Source organism: Bactrocera tryoni, chromosome 1, assembly GCF_016617805.1.
Source record: "Bactrocera tryoni isolate S06 chromosome 1, CSIRO_BtryS06_freeze2, whole genome shotgun sequence".
Lineage (NCBI taxonomy): Eukaryota > Metazoa > Arthropoda > Insecta > Diptera > Tephritidae > Bactrocera > Bactrocera tryoni.
In genome coordinates this window covers 44305914-44325949 of record NC_052499.1, presented here as the reverse complement: position 1 = coordinate 44325949, position 20036 = coordinate 44305914, and the positions used below count along the sequence as shown (strand labels likewise).

Here is a 20036-nt window from a genome sequence, read left to right as displayed (position 1 = left end):
CCCTTGCAGCCTCCTGCGTGGAGCCGAACCGCCTACTAGGAACATCAAGAGGTCTTTCCTTAACTACGTCGCCGACATGTTGTTGTTGTTGTTGTTTTAACGGTTATCAATCCCCGTTAGGATGGTAAGGGTTATCCAGGTTGTTGTCGACATCATCTAGCGGGAGGCCCAGGAAACGTGCTGTTTCACATGAAAAACAAATCTAATTTTTTCGTAATTTCTACCACAAATATATTGAAAAGTTGAGCCAGGAATTTGGCAGAAGTGTAACGCTTAATTTGTATATTTAAACATATACAATTATTTTTGGTAAAATTATTTTGGGACTATGAACCAAATAATGTCATGTTGTTGTAGTTGTAGCGAAACAGTACTGCAGTACTCGACTGTCGTGAGGACGTGGAAAATGTTATAATTTTTTCTACTAAAAAAGATGTACGTATTGTATATAAACATTAATGGTACTCAGCCGAATTAATAGTAGTTCAAGAAACATCTTTAGATTGGTTGTAAAGTATAGTTATAAAATGACACAATAGCTGACAATACGAAAATTTCGCTTTGATAATAACAAAGAAACTCAATTGAAATTCACAATATTAACTTCTTGTTAGTAAAAATTATCTAAATTCCATATATAGCAACATGAAATCGCAAAGCCTAAAACTATGCAGCAAAGTTTTTCGGCTTCCAATTAGACATTTATGAATATCCGAAGTGACTGGTATTAATAAAAATTTAATTTGCAATAAAATAATATATTAATTAGATATTATAAACAGGAGTCCAAAGTACAACATTGTGAAGAATTTATTTAAAATTCCGTAATTACGTTTTTATAACATTAAATTTCCATGTTACCGATATGTAAATTACATTAAGCCTTCAAATCAAAGATCACTGCACCTTTTTTCTGGTGGTAGCTTCTACAAAGTTTATATTTCAAACCAAGGGATGTGTTAGGGGTTGTGATGTACACCAATAAGAACTAAAAAATACTTGTTGCTTTCAACCTAAATAGGGCGGGAGATATCACTATTATTTACTAGTCCAAATTTGCATATATGTATGTACATACATACATACATACATATATCGGTACATAACATTTCGATGTGCACATTTCATTCTTGCAATTACAAATTGTTCAGAATTGTAGCCTACCCTTCATGCCTTTTGCAACCATATCCTTATAACTTGCTTTGTAAATCCACAAAATCAAAGAAACAAATTATACATTACAAAGCATTTTACACATTTGAACCAATAAATTAGCACACGGGGAAAACAGTAATCGCAACTTACCGCCCATACGGAGATCATAATTCGTTGAATATTCGTTGCGGCATTTGGGGCAACACCGCGTATTCCTTAAAACGGTGACCACAAATTTATTATCGAACAATTTTGCCGGCTGATTCAAACATTGCGTTTTATCAACCTTGCTTAATGCCATGGCGAACGACATTTCGCGCGTATTATTTTTCTTCGATTCTGCATGAATCGGAAACATTTTACTGTATTAAATTCAGTTTGCACTTAAATTTTTTAATGAGAAAAAAACTACTAAACTCTAAAAACAAACGGTATTTATTAAATGGCGTATACGAAAACAAATAATGAAAACGCGAATATGCGAGCAAAAACAAAAATGCGAACAATTGCTTTCATATTGGGAATGCATCGGAATATGTGGAACGCTTTTGGTGCACAGGGTTGCATTCACTACAAGAAAATTTGTAGCATAATGAGTATAAATAGACAACATATGTTAAAACGAAATTGTGCGTTATTAAAAAAAGTAAACACCTTATTTTATTTATATATGTGACCTAGTCTACGATAAGGGAGCTAACGTGCGAAAAATTAATTCATTTTTAATTTAAGTGTTAAAAATAAATATCTCATCTTCCATCCGAATCAACTAAAAAGTGAAAGATTGATTTTTTGACACCTAAGCCCCCTTTCCGTAGAACAGGTCACATATAAGGAAATATTGCACACACAAATAATAATATAGTAACCCTATTTAACTTATCTTCTGATTTTATGTTTTATTGATGTAATATACAGATATACATATACTTATAAAGAAAAAGTAGACAAACATTTATGGCATTCAAATAAAATTTATTAATTCTCTCCGAAAAAATTGCAGCTAATACCGCTCCCCACCACCACAACCTTAATCATCGTCTATTAAAGAATTTATAATGATTTTATTCAAGAAAACATCGAATCCATCATATAATTTTGACGTTCGCGACGGTTCGACTCGTCTTGGCGAAATTCGCGCAACTCCTCGTACACTGGGTCATCTGTTTCCAACTCATAGCGGCACATTGGGCACGAGTTTGCCTAGAATAAGGTAAAAAACAAATAGAAAATAATGATAACGCATAAAGCAAAAACTGTGCATGCGCAAACCCTTCCCACGACCTCGTTTAATTACCTTTTTCAACCACAGCAGCACACATTCTTCGTGAAACTCATGCTTGCACGGCAAAACTTTATATTTCTCATCGATCTCCGCCGGCTGCTTGCAAACAGCACATTCCAGCTCTTGCTTCACATCTGCCTCGACAATCACATGCTCAGGCAACGCAGCGATAGCGCGCTTAGATGCCTCGGGCACCTCGATTTCCATATCAATGCCGTTCATAATGGCCAAAACTTGTAGGCGCTTGTAGTGTTTGGCAAAATCATTAGGACCCTCGGCTCCAGTGGGTTCATGTCCCATATCCTCGAAGTAATCGGCCATTGTACTTGGCTGTAAGGTGAAAAGTTTGCAAATTATAGATATTAACGATTTAATTTTGGAATTGTGCGCGTATTTGTATATTCAATGAAAATAATGCATTTTGAGTTCAACTTCAGATTTTTAGTTTTTATTTAAACTTTGAATAAATTAGCAATAATGTTGTACAACGCCAAAAATTACAATTTAATCTGGATAAATTAGTTACATTTCATTATTTCAAAATTCACAGCTGTTTAAATTGATGAATTTCAAGAAGTGATTATATTACATTCTCAAAATTGGTAATACCATTAATATTTATTTAAATATATGCTTCATGTACACACATTTTTATATATAAAGTGCATGAGACACTTGTTTTTAATTTTTTTTTATAAATGGTTTTTATTTTTCAATATAAATACATTTTAATACGTATATTTGTTTGAATGTACATATAGTATACTTGAATGCTCGCTGCAGTACGTGGAACCCTGAAATTTGAGCAACGTATTTTTTCGCAAAAAGACATATAGAAGAAGTATCTAAACCTTTTCACAGAGTTTTAGAAGTAGAGAAGTGTATATATGCATGTACTTATATATGGTTTGAGAAGAAGTTTTACAGTTTTGCAATTTGCATACGATAGAAATTTTTCTTGGAAAAAATTAAAAAATATACAATTGTAATTAAAAATTGTATATTGGTTTTGAGCAGTACTAGAACTTAACTTAAATAAGTTTTTGAAATTATTGTTCCTTTTTTAACATTTTTACTTAAATATAATATTGTGCTCAAATATATACAAACAGCGATTTTTTTGCTTTTAGCTTGGGATTTATAAAAATTTAAATGTGATGTTATCTTATATAAAACTTCTGGAACAGTTTCAAAAGCTTTCAAATTAATCAAATTCAAAAAATGTCATAATCTACTAAAAAGCGTACAGAGTCAGTAAAATTTTCGCTGAAGTCACTTTTAGTTTAGTTTTACTTGAAACAAACTAAATCTATAGTCTTTGCATGCATTTGCTTAAAACTTTTACAAGTCTATGATTCTATGCTATAATAGTATTTTTTTCTTTTTTAAGTGTAGCACTCAATTCTTCCCTAAGGCAAACAATCGTTATACATATACGCAAATTATGTATACATATGTGTATATATATTGTATGTATGTATGTATAATTTGCAATTTTTCCTTTCGCAATTCTAAGTTTTCGTCTATAGAGCACTCTCTTCTATATAAAATTTCGATGTGAACTTCAAGCTAATTTGTGTGTGTATGTGTATTATAAGTGTTGGAGTTTAAGGCCTAAATTAAGCAATCGAGTAAAATGGAAGAGTTCTAAGTACGTATTTGTGAGTTAGTGAAATACTGCTTGTTTGGATTTTCGAATTGTAACAGTAAGCCTATGGTGTTTTGTGATAAAAAAAAAATTAAAATTTTGTTAAAAAGTGTTAATTGCAAAAATATTTAATACTCTAATTCTAAAAGAATTGCTTCATTTAATAATTTTATTTGAAAAGTAAAACGTTAACTTCGATTTTATCGGAGCTATAATACCCCTCACAAATAAAAACTTTCCATACAAGAACTTAATTTTGATCGTTCAGTTTGTATGGCAGCTATATGCTATAGCGGTCCGCTATCAGCGATTTCGACAAATGAGCAGCTTCTTTGGGAGTAAATGACATATGCAAAATTTCAGATCGATGTCTCAAAAACTGAGCGACTAATTCGCGTTTATACAGACGGACATGGCTAATTCGACTGCTCAATTATTTTATACTTCATAGAGTTGCCGACGTTTCCTCCTGGATGTTACAAAGGTATAATTAGAAGGGAGTTTGAGCCATTGGAATCTAACGAAATCGGTGCGGAACTGGATTTATATGTATAGTTCGGCAGTTTGCACCAACTGGAATGTTTTCTATAACAACAAAAACAACGCATCCACGATTTTGTCAAAATATAGGTCGATGCTTACATATGTATGTACATAATTATGCGCCGAGACAATTTTTTATGGCAAATATTTTATTTAATGAAGTTTTCTGTATCTCTCTGGGGTTGTGATGGTAGTAATCTACTTGTTTATTCAATTAGAAAACCTTTTCAATATGCGAAAGAAAAAATATTAAAAAATCTACATCTACATGAGGGCATACAAATACACTAAGGTGGAGAATAATAAACGATTGTCACACAATAGGATGCTGTGCATTAAAAGACAAACAAATTACTAAAACGTTATAGCCAATGCAAAGAAAACGATAGTACAAACCTGGTTCTGCTACAAAGCTCATCAAAAACGGATCAATTAAAATGCAATTTCGAAGAAATGAATAATGAAAAAATTTTTAAATCAAATATCATTTAATTTTTGTGAAGGCAAATTAAATAAATTTTATATTTTTTTCTAAAAAAAAAAGAAAGATGGAAGGAAATAAAATTTCATTCCTTTTTTCTAAAAGGAAAGAAAAAATGTAAAATATTAAGGTTAATTAAGTTTTCACGAATTTAATTAAATTTTTTCTAACAGGAAAGGCAAGATTTGGAATATCTTACAAATTTTGTTTATTTTTTTCTAAAAAAAGGAAAAATGTGTGAAAATAAAATTACAATAAAATTTTTTTTAAAGGAAACAAAAAGTTTAAGAATTCAAATTTAATTTAAATTTTTCTAAAAGGAAGGAAAATCTATTTTTTTTATTTTTTTCTAAAATTTCAAACATATAATTTAAATGCTTTTTTTTAATCATATCCAATTTTTTTTAAGGGAAATTAATTTTTTTTTTTAATTAATTTAGTTTTTTTAGGAAAAAATAATTTAACTTTTTTAAGGAAAATGGAAGAAATGTATAAAATAAAGTTTTTTCTAAAAGTCAAGCAAGTGGCCATAAATGAAACGAAAAAACAAAATATGCGTTTTTTTTAATATTGCGCTTTTAATATGGTTTAAGAAAGGCATTTTATGCATGTATAATTTTTTTTTTTTTTTTGATTTTCCATTACTTGCGCTAAAAATATTTACAAACTATTGAACAAATTGGGGTTACAATACAGCAAATGAATATTCGTGTGTGTATGTGTGTGTTTGTTTGTTTGTTCTAAAGGAACAAGTATTCCTTTCATAGTTGATCTAAACTGTTACAAAGATGTTTTGTATTTGCGTTGCAACGAATTTATGTGTTTTTCTTTTTCATGTGCCTCAGCTGTACTTAAACCAGAAATATTTTTTGATTTATTATATTTTTGCAGCAAATACTTTGTTTGAATGTTGCATTGTTCCTATTGTGGTTTTGCAAAATTTAAATTTTTAATTTTTATTTTTGTATTTTTTGTTTTAAATTTTTAATCTTTGTATATTTTATTTTAAATTTTTTTTATTGTATTTTTCAAATTCTGTTTCGTCAGCTGTATTATTTAAACGTTTACACATCTAGCATTCAGACATACATACAAGTAGTACATACATTAAACTTAATTATTGTTTCGAAAAGTATGAATATGATTTTTTATTAAAATTTTCATTATTCACTAAATTCTATTATAAACATTTTCTGGCTTATAAGGTGATTTCATTAGAATTATTATAATTTTTTTTGCTAAATACGAGTAAGTAATTTATGCATGTATGCTTGTATGAAAAGTGGTGCGTGTACTTTGACAAAAAAATCTTTAGAAGATCTTGTCGCTACACTAGAGCTTCCTATATTTATTGTAATTGGGGGCTTAAATGATTTTTTTTAATAAATTTATATTTTTTTATTTAATATATATATGTTCTTTTATTTAATATATGCATTTTATGTATAATTATTGTTTTTTTATTATTATTTTTATTCATAGTAGGCTGCCACAGTGTTAAAATTGCATTTTCATGTCGTAGTACTGCAAATTTGCGCATTTTATTTAGTGTAGTCTGCTTTTAGGCGTCAACTTGCATCGTTCGCATATTCATTATAATACAACTCTCGAAGCAAAAACATGTTTTCTGGACATTTATCAGTTGCTTTAGACATGTTTGCTTGCTATATTGTTTCTTGTAAAAAAAAAAATTAAATTTTAATGTTTGGTAAAGTATGTTGGCTACGCAGTGACAATTAAATTACATACATACATTGATTTCTAAACTAAGCGTAAATAAATTAACAATATATGTAAGTATGTATGTAGCATTTTTATTAAAATTATCAGCATTTTAAAGGATTTTTCAACACGTGATACCAGTTAATATTTTTTAATAATTTCAGTTTTATTTTATTGTTTATTGCAGCATACAGAGACGAAATACAATTTAGGACATGCTAGGCTAGGCTTTACTCTAAAATAAACATCTAATTACAGTTATGCCATTTAGAGACTACATGCTAGTATGTATTTTACTAGCTCCCTTTGGAGTTAGGCGGCTGCATAAAGGCGGCGCATTATGCTAATGATAAAAAAAATACAATAAATAATTACAAATATCGAAAATATGTAATCGTAAGTACTTTCAGTTGTTTACACTATGCGTGCGTGTGTGTTTGTGTTTATGTGTGAGTGTATGTGTGTATGTGCGCACTGCTTGGCGCAAACTCGCGCTGTGCGCTTCGCTGCCCACAAAGCGCTTGACTACATTAAGAACTAAACAGTTTTATGCCCAAAATATGAATATTATTATTATTATTAAATTAATCAAATTTACAGTTAAACCACTGCTTACGCTATGCGTTGGCCTTTGCTTTGTTTTTGGCTAATATTAAAGGAAAATATTACAATTTTAAAGATTACATTTGAAGAGTTCGCAACCAAATTGTTTACAAAAGTAAAAATTGTAAGCGCCAAACTGTGTCGTGCCAACCACGCATGCGCAGCTGCATGCTTGATTTCTGCCGCCCGAAGCATCACACTCAAGCATTTTCGGCTGAATCGGCCGGCGCGCTCAGCTCCTCCTAATCCGTTATCGATATTTGCGCGTACCCCACCAGCGAGCGGTCGTCGAGCACCTCGCCCGGCTGCACGCCCGAGTTCAATTGGAACGTTATGGTTTTTAGTGCGGCGCGTTGTTCGATCAGCTGTTGCAGATGCACGGCCATTGGTTGCGTGTCTAACGCGTCGACGAGTCCGGCGTCGACCAATTCCATGGCAATGCCTTCGGCTGAGTCTTTGCCCACAGCAAATTCAAAGCGTATATCGTGCAGTTCGCGTCGCTGGTTGCGCATGCGCAACACCAGATTGACGGGTGGTGCCTCGCCGACATCCGTCACCGCCGAGGGCATTGGCATTTGCGCCACACCGGTCATGGCCTGTGCTATCGCTGCGTCTGTTGGTTGTTGTTGTTGTTGTTGAGCATTATTTGCTGCCGGCGCGGGTATGTTCACCGCTGGTGTCGCTACATTCGCCACAGCGGGCGCTTGTTGTGCCGGTTCGGTTGCGGTTGCTGTAGTCTCTGAATAGTCATCGTGATCGCTGTCCGACGATTCGGCGCGTTCGAGACGATTAATGGGTCGGTCGTCCGATTCGGAGTCGGACGAATGGTGCTTACCGCCGTTGTCTTCCTCTTCGCTCGACCACACCCATTCGCCGGTAACGGTGCGATGCAAACGACCCGAGGCGCCAGGCTGTCGTTTCGCAGCCTTGTGTACGCGCGTCTCCATGGATGGACCGGATGCGAGCAGTGTTTGCGTAAGATATTTGCGATCTTTGGCCTTTTTGAAGAAGGCATGCTTGAGCAGTTCACTGGCGGTGGGTCGTTTTGAAGGCTCTTTCTGTAGGCATTCCACAATCATTTTCCGGAATGTCTTGCCGTAGGCTTTGTATTGGTCTTTCTCGTCCGCGCCAGTATCCAATGTGGGCGGATCATTTTGTAGCGTCAACATCAGCACCTTCATGGGTGGATACTTATGGTAGGGCGCTGTGCCGGTCGCCATCTCGATGGCAGTGATGCCGAAGGACCAGATGTCGGCCTTAAAGTCATAACCATGATCCTGCTCCATCACTTCGGGCGCCATCCAACACGGTGTGCCGACAAATGTGTGGCGCACCTTCTGGCGTGAGAGATCACGACCGGTCGCCAACCAAGCGCTCACACCGAAATCGGCAATTTGTATGGTGCCATCGTCGCCGATCAATATATTACCAGCTTTGATGTCACGATGTATCTGTCCGTTCGAGTGGAAATACTCCAGACCCTTGAGTACCTCCTTTAAAACAGTGGCAATGGTCGGTTCGTCGAAGACGCCATGTTTGCAATTCGCTGTGCGCATTCTGTGCTTAATGATATCGAGCAAAGAGCCGCCCTCCAGAAGGCGCAGCACCAGCCACAATTCCTCGCGCACCACGAACGATGTATAGTAGGTGACGACATTCTCGTGATTACACGAAGACATCGCCTGTATCTCCTTGAGCAGTTCATCCATAGAAGTGTTCCACTTCTCCAGATTGATGCGTTTGATGGCGCACTTCTCGTTGCGGGGCAGGCAGAGCGCGGCATGTACGACCGCAGTCGCACCCACGCCGATCACATCGCGCAACTCGTAATCGTCTTTCGAGTTGGGCCAAGGCTGCTTCTCGGAGGTGGAGTGTGGCGCGGCGGCGCCTGTGCTGTTCAAATTCGCGCTGGACGCCATTTTCGCCGACTTGCTTTGTATACTCTGTGTGGTTTTCGACGTGGATAAGGTAGCCGTGGCTGTGGCTTTGGCTGTCAACTGTGCTGGCAAGCGTTCAGCTGGGGTGGGGTACTTCCCGTCTAACTGTATGTGGTGTGCAAGCTCCGCTACACTCAGTGTTTGGATTACACCTTTGCCGTTTGCTGCTTTGGTTGTGTTGGGCTTATTTGTTGTTGGCTGCTGAATCACAACAGCAGTTGTTTCCTTCTGCGTTTTAACTGTGTAGATGTAATTGTTGTTGTTGCTGCTGTTTATTGAATTGTAGTCTTCGTCACGAGATCTGTAATAAGCTGGCGTATCGGCGCTTAGCTCGGGCTCAGCAGCGGTTTCGCTTGGCAGAAATGTTCTATTCGTCGTCGAAACAGTGCCCCTCGATGTCAGACAGAAGGTCAATGTTCCCTCTTGCTTATCGAAGAATGCCACTCCTGGAAGAGAGGAGAATGGAAGAGAAAAAAGATGCCGCTATTGGTCTTTGTACTTTGATTTAAGTTTATTTTCTATTATTATTTTTTTTTTGGTTTTCGTACTACTATATGTGTATGCATGTATGTATGCATATAATACAAAAATACATAATTCAGTAAGCCAGCTTGTTTTGACTGCGATTTCGCTGTGATTATGTGTTTTATGCAAAACTACATATTTTACATACAAATACATAAAAAATTGTTTAAAATATGAAAATATTTGCTTTGTAAATATTATGCAGAGTTGCACAAGTGCTTTAGATGAGTAATAATGTCGAGTGAAAGGATGCATGACCAATACGAATTTTTGTAGGTTTGTACTAATCGTTTTCAAGGTGAACTACAAGTAGGTACCAGGAAATTTGCGCATATTTTAGAAAAATTATGTAATATTATAAAAATATAAATAAATATACATATTTGATATTAAGGTGATTGTTGATGGCTTAGAATTATTTGTACGAAAAAAGATAACGGAAACTTAGAAAAAAAAAAACATTTGGTATAAGAAACTCGAAAAAATACCCTTTGGTTAGCTTTAAGGAGTTATGATAGTACAAAATTAAAAAAAATCAACCGAGTTTTTTGGCTTTAAGTAAAGTTTAGGTTCCCAAAAGTTATTCAAACCATAAAATGTTGAAACAAGATTCTCTCCTGAAACTTTTTTACTAGTCCTCATTTCTACAAAAATATGTATGTATGTCTTTTACCAGCAAAATCTTATATAGCTACAGATACCATTTTGTATTTTGCAACAGATAGCTTGACTTCCGAGAGTTAACTTCGCTTGTTAAGGGGTTAGGGGTAGTCAGAATTTAAAAAAAAATATATATTTTTTGTTGCATTTTCGTTAAGTGTAATATCTTAAAAATATTCTCTGAAAATTTCACGTTGATCCGATAATTAGTTTTTGAGCTCGGGCACTTCAAAGCGCAAGTGTGACACTTTAAACGCGTTTTTCTCAGAACTATGTTTTATGTACTGGTGACAACTGTAACTCGAAACTCGGTTAGTAGATTTTAATGAAATTTATACAGCTTTTAAACTCGGGCCTGATCGAAGGATTGTTTTTTTAAATTTCGATTTTTTAAGACCAATTAACTGTTGATTTTTTCCCAAAAATTTCCTGAGGCCGCCATTTTGTTAATCCTTCGATCAGGCCCGAGTTTATCTATTTATAAAACTATTTTTTTTGTCCGATTGATTTTAGATGAATCGCCAAGGACTTATGGTTGTCACCGCAAGTACCTTTTTTTGGAACTGGGTTAACACAAACAACTATTACTTTGGAAATTAAATGTTTTTTTTTTTTGAAATTTTCATGACTTCAAGTCAACACATTCTATAATAATGCCATATTACTACTTTTGCAAAATAACACGATTTAATAGCAAAAAAAAAATACTGAAAATTCTAATTTTTTCGTGCCTCTGACAACCCCTAACTCCTTAAGGCTCCCTTGAAAATTTTTGTTTCTGAAGATTGGTCTGTTAGTCGCTATTTTATATATTATATTATTGTATACTATTAACTGTCTGTTTAACAAAGCCTGAAAGAGAAATAATATACGTTTTCTTTACTCCCAGAAGAAATTGTCATAGTTAGGCCTTTGAGTGCTTTAGACTGGCAGAGATCCCTAATGGTAATATAATAAATTCAATAAAAATTGTCTGTGTCTAACAAATTTCATTTTTAATACGTTTCACAATCGAATTTGTATTTCAGGCGATAGATTCTTTGAAATGTTACTTGAACTTTTGTGGTGGAGAGTTTTGTTTTGTAGCTAAGAATCTCGTGAAACTGTTTTTAAGCAGTTAGGCCATAATATATTTCAGAGATTTTTTTTAATTATTCCTTAGGGCCTAAAACATAGTACTGCCAGCCAATATTTAGGAAAAAAATTTAACTCGTAGTTTTTACAAATTTATAAATTTTTTAAATCTAAACAAACATTAAAATTCTAATTATAAATTCTTCCTGTATATTTTTAAGAAAGTATCCAGTATTTCTAAGAAAAAAAATCTAAACATAAGAACATTTTGTGTCAGTATGGATCATACCAGAAGAATTTAAACACTTAAAGCAACTGATCTAATCAGCCTTACTGATCAACACTGTTTTCTTATAAAAATACCAAAACATAAGGGTATTGCTAAAACGATTACAATAGCAGTAAGTTACAACATTCAGTAAGAATTCATTGAATTCATAGAGAATGCTTTTCTAAAAGCGAAGCTCTCAGCAGGCCATAGAAATTATGTGTACATTTATAACACAAACTTCATACTAGGAAATACTATATGTCACCTTAAAACTTGTAGGATCCATACGTGGCTCTTTATGATTTGGAGTATACAGAAATTTGAGAGCAACTTGGAACATATGTATGTATTTTGACAAGTTAAACACGCTTGATTTTACTCTACTATATGTTGATGAGAGTTGCTAAAGTAGCTCCCAAAATCATTCTAATTTGCAATTGATCAGTTGATAAGCATTCAGGTAGCAAATTGATGCATTCATAAATAAATTTTTATTTTACAAAAAATTGAGAAGAATATAACTAAATTATTGATCCCAAGAGTTACAAAAATAATTTTGGTGCGAATTGTATACTGACTTTATAAATTTATTGAGATCATTTATGGAAATCAATACTAAATTTTAAAACTGGAAAAGTTAATTATCCTATGGCAAAGTGATAAATTAAAACTAATGTTAGATTATGGAAACGTAATAAATTTAAACTAAGTTGTCAACATAAATTTTGTAATTCCTAAAACTTAGACCAAACCAGATGACGCAACTTTAAATATTATTACGGCAGCAATTTTCCTATGACGAAACGACAATGCACAATATAGCTTCACATATAAGAAGCCATATTTACATATCTATGTATACATATGTACATATATGCATGAAAGTCAATAGAAATCAATCAATCTTTGTTGATAATCTAATGAAACTAAAAATAGACCGAACTAATAGAGAACTGTCAAAATGATTGAATGCTACGGAGAACAAGTGTGAACGCACTTAATCAAGGTACGGTGCAACTTGTAAATAAAAATAGACAGACAATAAGCATTTACTGGAAAAATACATACTTGGAATTCACCGTCAATATATTTTGAATATATGTATGTACTGTGCTATGCATAAAAATAATATTTACACACTTTCTGTCGTATTAAATTTGAGAAGGTTAGAAATGGAGTTCAAGAGAATATTTCCAAGAATTGTATGCATAAAAATATATATGTATCTGTCTAGGTTTAGTTTATACATGCATATATGCAACTCACTGTAGAAGATGGTAGAAGTTCTAACGGTAACACTAATACAATGATAATGCTAATGCCATAAACTCGTTCTATTAACGTTTCTCAGAAAGTTGTCCATATCACAGAACATTCAAATAGTTAACATTTAATGACGAGAAAGTATCATTTCAAGACAATTTAGTGTCATCTTGAGAGCGGCGTTAAGTGGTGAACTGGTTAATCCAGTTTATGATTGCAGTAGATAATGTTCCTTAATCGAGTTCACACTTATGTACATATGTATATCAGAAAACCTAGTTTATTACAAATTAGCAAAAGGTAAAGGTATAATAAAAATAAAAAAATAAGAAAAATAGAAAAAAATAATAAATAAAAAAATTAAAAATAAAAAAAAATATAAAAAAAGAAAAAAAATTAAAAATTAAATTAAAAAAATATAAAAAAATAAAAAATTAAAAAATAAAAAAAAAAAAATTAAATTAAAAAAATATAAAAAATTAAATTAAAAAAAAAAAAAAATAAATATAAACTAAAAAAATAGTAAAAAAAATATAACAAAAATTTTAAACGAATATTACTTTCCAATTTCTAAGTAAAAATATTTATCGTTAAATGAGTAATTTTTAGCATATTCACCCAATACCTTAAGTGCATTACCATACATACATACATACATTTATTATAATTGGAATCTACATAAAAAAGAATATGTACTACAGCTTGTAAAATAAAAATCACAAAACGGAATTTCCGAGTTATGCACATAAACATATACATTCATATAAACTATAATTTACATAAATCTAGTTATTTCTATGCTGTGGATTTACTCTATAAACCATTCAGAGATAAGATAATTCTGTTGGTAAATATGTATATGTAGATATGTATATGTGGTTGTATATACGAAAAAAATTATAAATACAGGGTGCATTAAATGCAAAAGGTAGATACATATTTTTTGCTTTCAATTTAACTTCATTCAGGAATAACCCTGTTCGATTCACCACTAGTTTGCTTGGCGTGTTTGAGCAGTGCTCTCTTAGCTACAATTGAACTTGTGTCAACTAAGTTATTCAGCTGATTTGAATACAAGATATTATGTTGAGGAATCAGCATTAAAACGAACAAAAATATTGTAAGTCCAGTTAAATACGAATTCCGGCAAATTTTTCTAGAGGAAATTCGCCTTGAAATGTTGGCACCAAGTTTTTGTTTCAAGAACATACTTATAATAATTCGACATACATGTCTGGTATATCACCCCACCATTAATAAATCAGACTATATTCTCCCAAAGCTGGATTTCAATAGACACTTCCAGGTGAGGATACCATCTAGACGAGAATGGAGAAGAGGTTCAATAGTAGAGGAAGATACCACCTCAGTCTATACCGACGGGTCCAAAATGGGTCCTACTCCGCAGGCACGGGGGTATTCTCCGCTGATCTAGGCATATCTCTCTCTATACGTCTACCGAACTCGGCTAGCATCTTCCAAGCAGAAGTACTAGGCATAGAAAAAGCCTGCGAAGTTCTATTAAATAACCACGGGAATATACATAAAGCAACTATATTTACGGATAGCCAGGTGGCCCTCCTGGCACTGTCTTCACCCATGACAAATTCCAGTAGAGTTCACAACTGCAAGACAGCACTAAACTCAATAAAAGACAAGCTCCAACTAAACTTGATCTGGGTTCCCGGCCACAGGAACATTTTCGGTAACGAAAAAGCAGACGAGTTGGCAAAGGCAGGAGCTTTCCTCAATGAATCCGAGGCGGAGCTAATACCAAGCCCGCTAGGATCGATCAAAGGAGAGATCAATAGACAATTTCAACAAGTTGCAAATAACAGGTAGAAAAACATTACAAAATACGTCATAACTAAACAATTATGGCCAACATATGACAGGAAAAGAACCAACGACTTATTAAAAAGGTCAAGAAAAAGTATTTACAGAATAACAGCTACCACAACAGGGCACTGGCAATTTGGGGAACATGCGTCCAAAATGGGTATGCCCTACAACGAAATCTGCCGTGGCTGCGGAGTAGCAGGGAACAAGGAAACAATCTTCCACTTTCTCTGCGAATGCCCCGCTCTAGCACAGATCCGACACAAAACACTCGGAATCCACCAAGCACCAAACCTTGAATGGATTTCGACCAAAAGCATATCGGACATAAGTAGTTTCATCGAAACCTCAAAATGGTTTGAGAGAGAAGGTGATTGAGCCCGATAGGACTGCACTCCTACCTACCTACCTACCTGGTATATCATTTGGTTAAAAGTACTAATACCGAAGAAATCTTCAAATTACAAATATACTTCTTAAATTAGTTAAGATTTTCATTCGAAACTTCCTCCACAGACTCACTGCCTGCAATTTCCTAAGAAAATCTACATTTAGACAGCTTCTTGATATTTGCAATTATTTTGTTCTATTCACTACTCCAAAGTAGTTTATAACTTGGCTGAGATGTGAATGTGGACTCTTCTGGGTACAAATATGCCTTAACTAAGCTCGGTTTGTTCAAATTCTTGTAGCCTCAACCAACTCAAGCACTTTCATACTTTTCATAATTATAGATTATAATGCCTTAGATTATTTAGAAAATTATTGCCGGACAGACCGCTTTACGAGCCTTCACACATCAACACAATATACTATATGTACATATGTATATGTATATCTGTATATATAATATACTATCTGTATATTAACCAAAAATAAATGATGTTGGCTGTCTTCAAAATTAAAAAATTGTCTATTTTCATTAATTTTCATTGACAGCTCTTAGGACATTTGACATATGACAGTTAACAGTTAACAGGAACAGTGTTGCATTGGAAGCTATAAAGGAAAGTTTTCGAAGACCACGAAATATATTATACACCTATCGAAAAAACTTCGATATGTTTTATTAGGAAAAAGGCACCCTGTATTTAGTAAAAATTACCTCGGTCAAAAAAGAACCCACCTGTTTTATCATACCCAGAATTTTGTAAAAGCACCTGCCTGCCCAACCACTGTTGTCCGTTATCTTGCCCCGAAGCGGAAGTTAAATGAGGGCAAGAAAGTCAATAAAATTAATTAAATAAAAATATGATAAGGAATACAAGAAAAGAGCAGGCATGTACAATGTAACCGCTGTGTTGCTTTGTTATATCCTAAAGAGGGTCTATTATATTTTCTACGCAGTTTGTAACACGTCGGAGTCCCTAAGTAGTATATATGTATGTATACCATGTAAATGAAGAGCATGACGAGCTGAGCGGATTTAGTCAAGTCTATCTATTTGTCTGTCTGTATATACGTGAACTACTCACTCAATTTTTGAGATATCTATCTGAAATTTTGTACTTGCCCTTTTCTTGCTAAGAAGCCACTCATTTGTAGGAACCGCCGATAACTAACCACTAGAACGTACGTATAGCTGCCATACCAACTGACTTATACAAATCAAGTTTTTTATGAAAAAATTGTTCATTTGACAAGATACTATCTTTACGAAATTTGGCGTGGAATTTTGTTTAAGGTAACGGTACAATTTCCAAACAAATTGATCGGATCGGACTACTAAAGCATAAAGCTGTCATACAAAATGAAGGATCAAAATCAAGTTCTTGTATGGAAATCTTTTTTATTCGGTTCGATATTTTCGCGAAATTGGCTTATTGCCGAAGGCAACTCTACAATCTTTAAGCAAATTCAGATTGGACCACTATAGCATATTTGTAACTATAGCATATATGTAACTGTATACAAACTGACCGAACAAAATAAAAAAAACAAATTTTTTTTCTATACCCTTTTATGCTATAAGAAATCCATGAGTGAAGGGTATTATAGCTTCGGTGCAGCCGAAGTTAACCTTTGTTCCAGTTTGTTACAACTTCTCTTCACCACAAACGCGCCTACGAAATGCAAATGCACTCGCACGTGTCGCAATGATAGTCACGGAATAAATACCATTTAACAAGCCACTAAAATGCACGGTTGTCGATGTGTGCATAGGCATAAACAAATAAAGCGAATAGTTAGCCACAGTTCAGAAATGTACTTAGTTACTTAGTACATAAGTATGTATGTATGTAAGCTATGTGATCGATAAATTTTATGACCACTAATCGCGCTTGTCGGCAACTTAATGTCAACCAGAACAAGAATGTGGAGAGAGTGGTGATAGTGAGAGGGAAAGAGACAGAGAGCATGTGTGGGAAAGTACGACAGAAAGTCAAATGCAATTAATATGAAATACAATGCCAACAACAAATAGCGAGCGTTGAATGACACAAACAAAACCAATAACTGCAGTGCGAGTGAAGAGGAGGCCAAAGCAGAAGAAGAAAAAGCGGTGTACTTCCTAATGACATTGTCACCACCAGAGGGCGGGTGTTGGTAAGAGGAAATTGTTATTTATTTTCGTACATATTTTCATGACCGAACAGCGCACACTGCAGTTATTGTTTGCCATTCTTACACGTTCCAACTGCCAGCTTTCCCAAGCCTCCCAATGTGTGAGTGGCTATGTGGTTATGTATGTATATGAGTGTGTGTGCTTTTCTATTTAGTCGGTCGCGCGGCACACATTTTTAATCACTGTCGTCATTGCGATTGTGTAATAAAAAAAAAACAAATACGAGAATATAAAACAAAAATTGTAACTGAAATATTGTAGGTTAGCGCGTGAATATGTGTATGTATGTATATTGAATGCACAAACGCCATGCAAGTGAACTGTACATAAACAGCGCTTGTTGGGAAACTGGGTGACTACTTAAACGTGCATACTGGCTGCATTGTCGCACTGACGCACCGACGTCGCAATCAGTTTGATATGCTATTTTTAGACTCTCGACAGAATTAAGGTTGCAGGTAATTGATTTCATCATTGACAACAACAAGAATAACAACTGTGACAATTTCAGTGACAAAACAAAAGGAAAAACAAACACGGCTATTGACTATGGCGTAGTGGTGTTGCAATTAACGGCGCTGTTGAAATGAGTTGTTGTTGCTGAATGCAAGAGTATGAATGAAACGGTTAAGCGATGGAAAAAGTAGCTATGAAAGCAATAACAACTTATAGTAAGTGTGTTTAAAAATTAAATTAAATTTCAAATTCAATTAATTTCGTTCTATTTGTTCCTCAGATCAATGTGCTGATAAGGGGATTCACTGGCGTTATCGCTGCTGTTTGCACACTTTATTCATACCGCTTCGCAGAAATTTCACAAACATGTGAAAAAATTAATAAAACAATCACTACAACAAAAATAGTAATAAAAACAACAAAAACAAAACAAAAAAATAATAAACAAAATTAAAAATAAAATTGTAAATATTATAAGGATAAAAAAATATATAAAAAAATAAAAAAGATTAAAAAATTATTAAAAAATTATATTACATTTTTTAAAAATTATATTAAAGTTTTTTGTAATATGTATATGCACACATAAATTTGTATATATGTACATGAACTTAAGCACGTTACTAACATAATTTACACCTAGTCTGATTTTGACCAAATATTTACAAATTTGAGTGCTTTTTGCCTTGAACAATTATTGTTTGCGCCAAAAGCAAATAAGTCGAAACTACTACGTTTTAAGTTTTGGTTGTAATTAATTATTTATTTTTGTATACAATTGCGTTGCCATTTGACGGCGAGTAATTAATAGCACAATATAGAATAACTGGTAATAGCAGCTAGTTTCAGTGGAAAATTTATTTAAAAAACGTTTAAGTAGAGGTTTTTTTTATCTAAGATCACATTTTAGCAGATTGTGCTAAATATAGCTCAACAACATACGTTTACATGTATGTACATGTTATGTACAGATATACGTTGTTACAAACAAAAATTGCTTGCCTAGGCTAGGTTCACACGAGGACTCTGTCGTCACTCCTTATCTAGACATATTCTTTTGGCGTCGCCCACTGTGTTCACACGAACGATAGAAGTCGGACAACTTGGGTCGCACGTTTTCTATCTTCCCTTTCATGCCACATTCTCAAATTCTTGTAAACGATGCACAAAAATATTTTTGATTAGCTAATTTTTAGGCTTATTCACCGTTTACATATTTAGGGAACTCACAATATATGAAACCCCTAACTATATCTAAAAAAAAATAGATAATAAAACTCAAATTTCTAAACGTATCATAAATATTCATTTGAAACCGAGCGCAATTGGCATGACAAGGCAAGAATTTCAAAATAAAAAGGAATGCTGAAAAGCGTAGCAGCGTACTGTTACGAAGAAAAACTCGTGCTCGTGACACAAAGCCAGTCACTCGAACACGAGCGAAACAGCACCTTTGTCTTTCCTCGTCGCCTTCACACCTACCAAAAAATTCGTTTAGACGACAAAAGTGTGCCTGTGCGAACACAGTTTAAGCACTCACTTTACGAACGTGCCTGCTGGAAAAAAATGTTTATTACTCCGTTAACTTTGAAGTGTAAATTTTTTCAACAACAAAGAAAAACTCTTTTTGGGTGCCGTCAGTTTGTCAAAAATCAGAATTTTAACTGTTTCTTCGATTATTCATATATTGACACTGTTTTCATAGGTCTTCCTAAAGATTGGCTATGTGATTAACGGATTCCAAACTTTTTTTTAAATAATTCACTAGTTATTAAAGTACATTAAATTTTATAAATGTACATACGTACATATTTTAATTATTTTATTAAAATGACTTCAAAAAAAAAAAACGGAATCACAAAAAATCGTTTGTTCTGATTTGGGAAAATATAGTAAAATATAAATATTAGTTTTTAACAAAGGGATTGTTTTTTAACACATTGAAGGATCACTGACAGGCTTCTTCTATCTTAAACACAGCTTAACTTCATAAGACGAACTTGTGGTA

The 20036-nt window shown here is 33.7% G+C and overlaps 3 protein-coding genes and 1 long non-coding RNA gene across 5 annotated transcripts in view; 1 reads left to right on the top strand and 3 right to left on the bottom strand.

Annotated features, from left to right (window-relative positions):
* The window catches only part of LOC120766963, a 231070-nt gene extending 229492 nt beyond the window's left edge, over positions 1 to 1578 (bottom strand). Inside the window, exon 1 of the mRNA XM_040092752.1 lies at positions 1306 to 1578. Coding sequence (XP_039948686.1) covers positions 1306 to 1513 — 208 coding nt within the window. The 5' untranslated portion in view covers positions 1514 to 1578. The remainder of the gene's footprint in view (positions 1 to 1305) is intronic.
* A 531-nt stretch (positions 1579 to 2109) lies between these two features.
* The window catches only part of LOC120767092 (E3 ubiquitin-protein ligase RNF181 homolog), a 75679-nt gene continuing 57752 nt past the window's right edge, over positions 2110 to 20036 (bottom strand). For both annotated transcript variants that reach the window (XM_040092971.1, XM_040092972.1), the window contains 2 exons: positions 2453 to 2770; positions 2110 to 2358 (listed from right to left, as the gene is read on the bottom strand). In XM_040092971.1, the coding sequence (XP_039948905.1) occupies positions 2224 to 2358; positions 2453 to 2761 (444 nt within the window). In that variant the 5' untranslated portion in view covers positions 2762 to 2770 and the 3' untranslated portion in view covers positions 2110 to 2223. The remainder of the gene's footprint in view (positions 2359 to 2452; positions 2771 to 20036) is intronic.
* The window catches only part of LOC120768696 (serine/threonine-protein kinase OSR1), a 46360-nt gene continuing 33295 nt past the window's right edge, over positions 6972 to 20036 (bottom strand). Inside the window, exon 3 of the mRNA XM_040095490.1 lies at positions 6972 to 9820. Within this exon, the coding sequence (XP_039951424.1) occupies positions 7680 to 9820 (2141 nt within the window). The 3' untranslated portion in view covers positions 6972 to 7679. The remainder of the gene's footprint in view (positions 9821 to 20036) is intronic.
* LOC120767093 lies at positions 17689 to 18442 on the top strand. Its single transcript, XR_005704651.1, has 3 exons — positions 17689 to 18030; positions 18084 to 18243; positions 18309 to 18442. It is a non-coding gene; the product is annotated as an uncharacterized LOC120767093 (long non-coding RNA).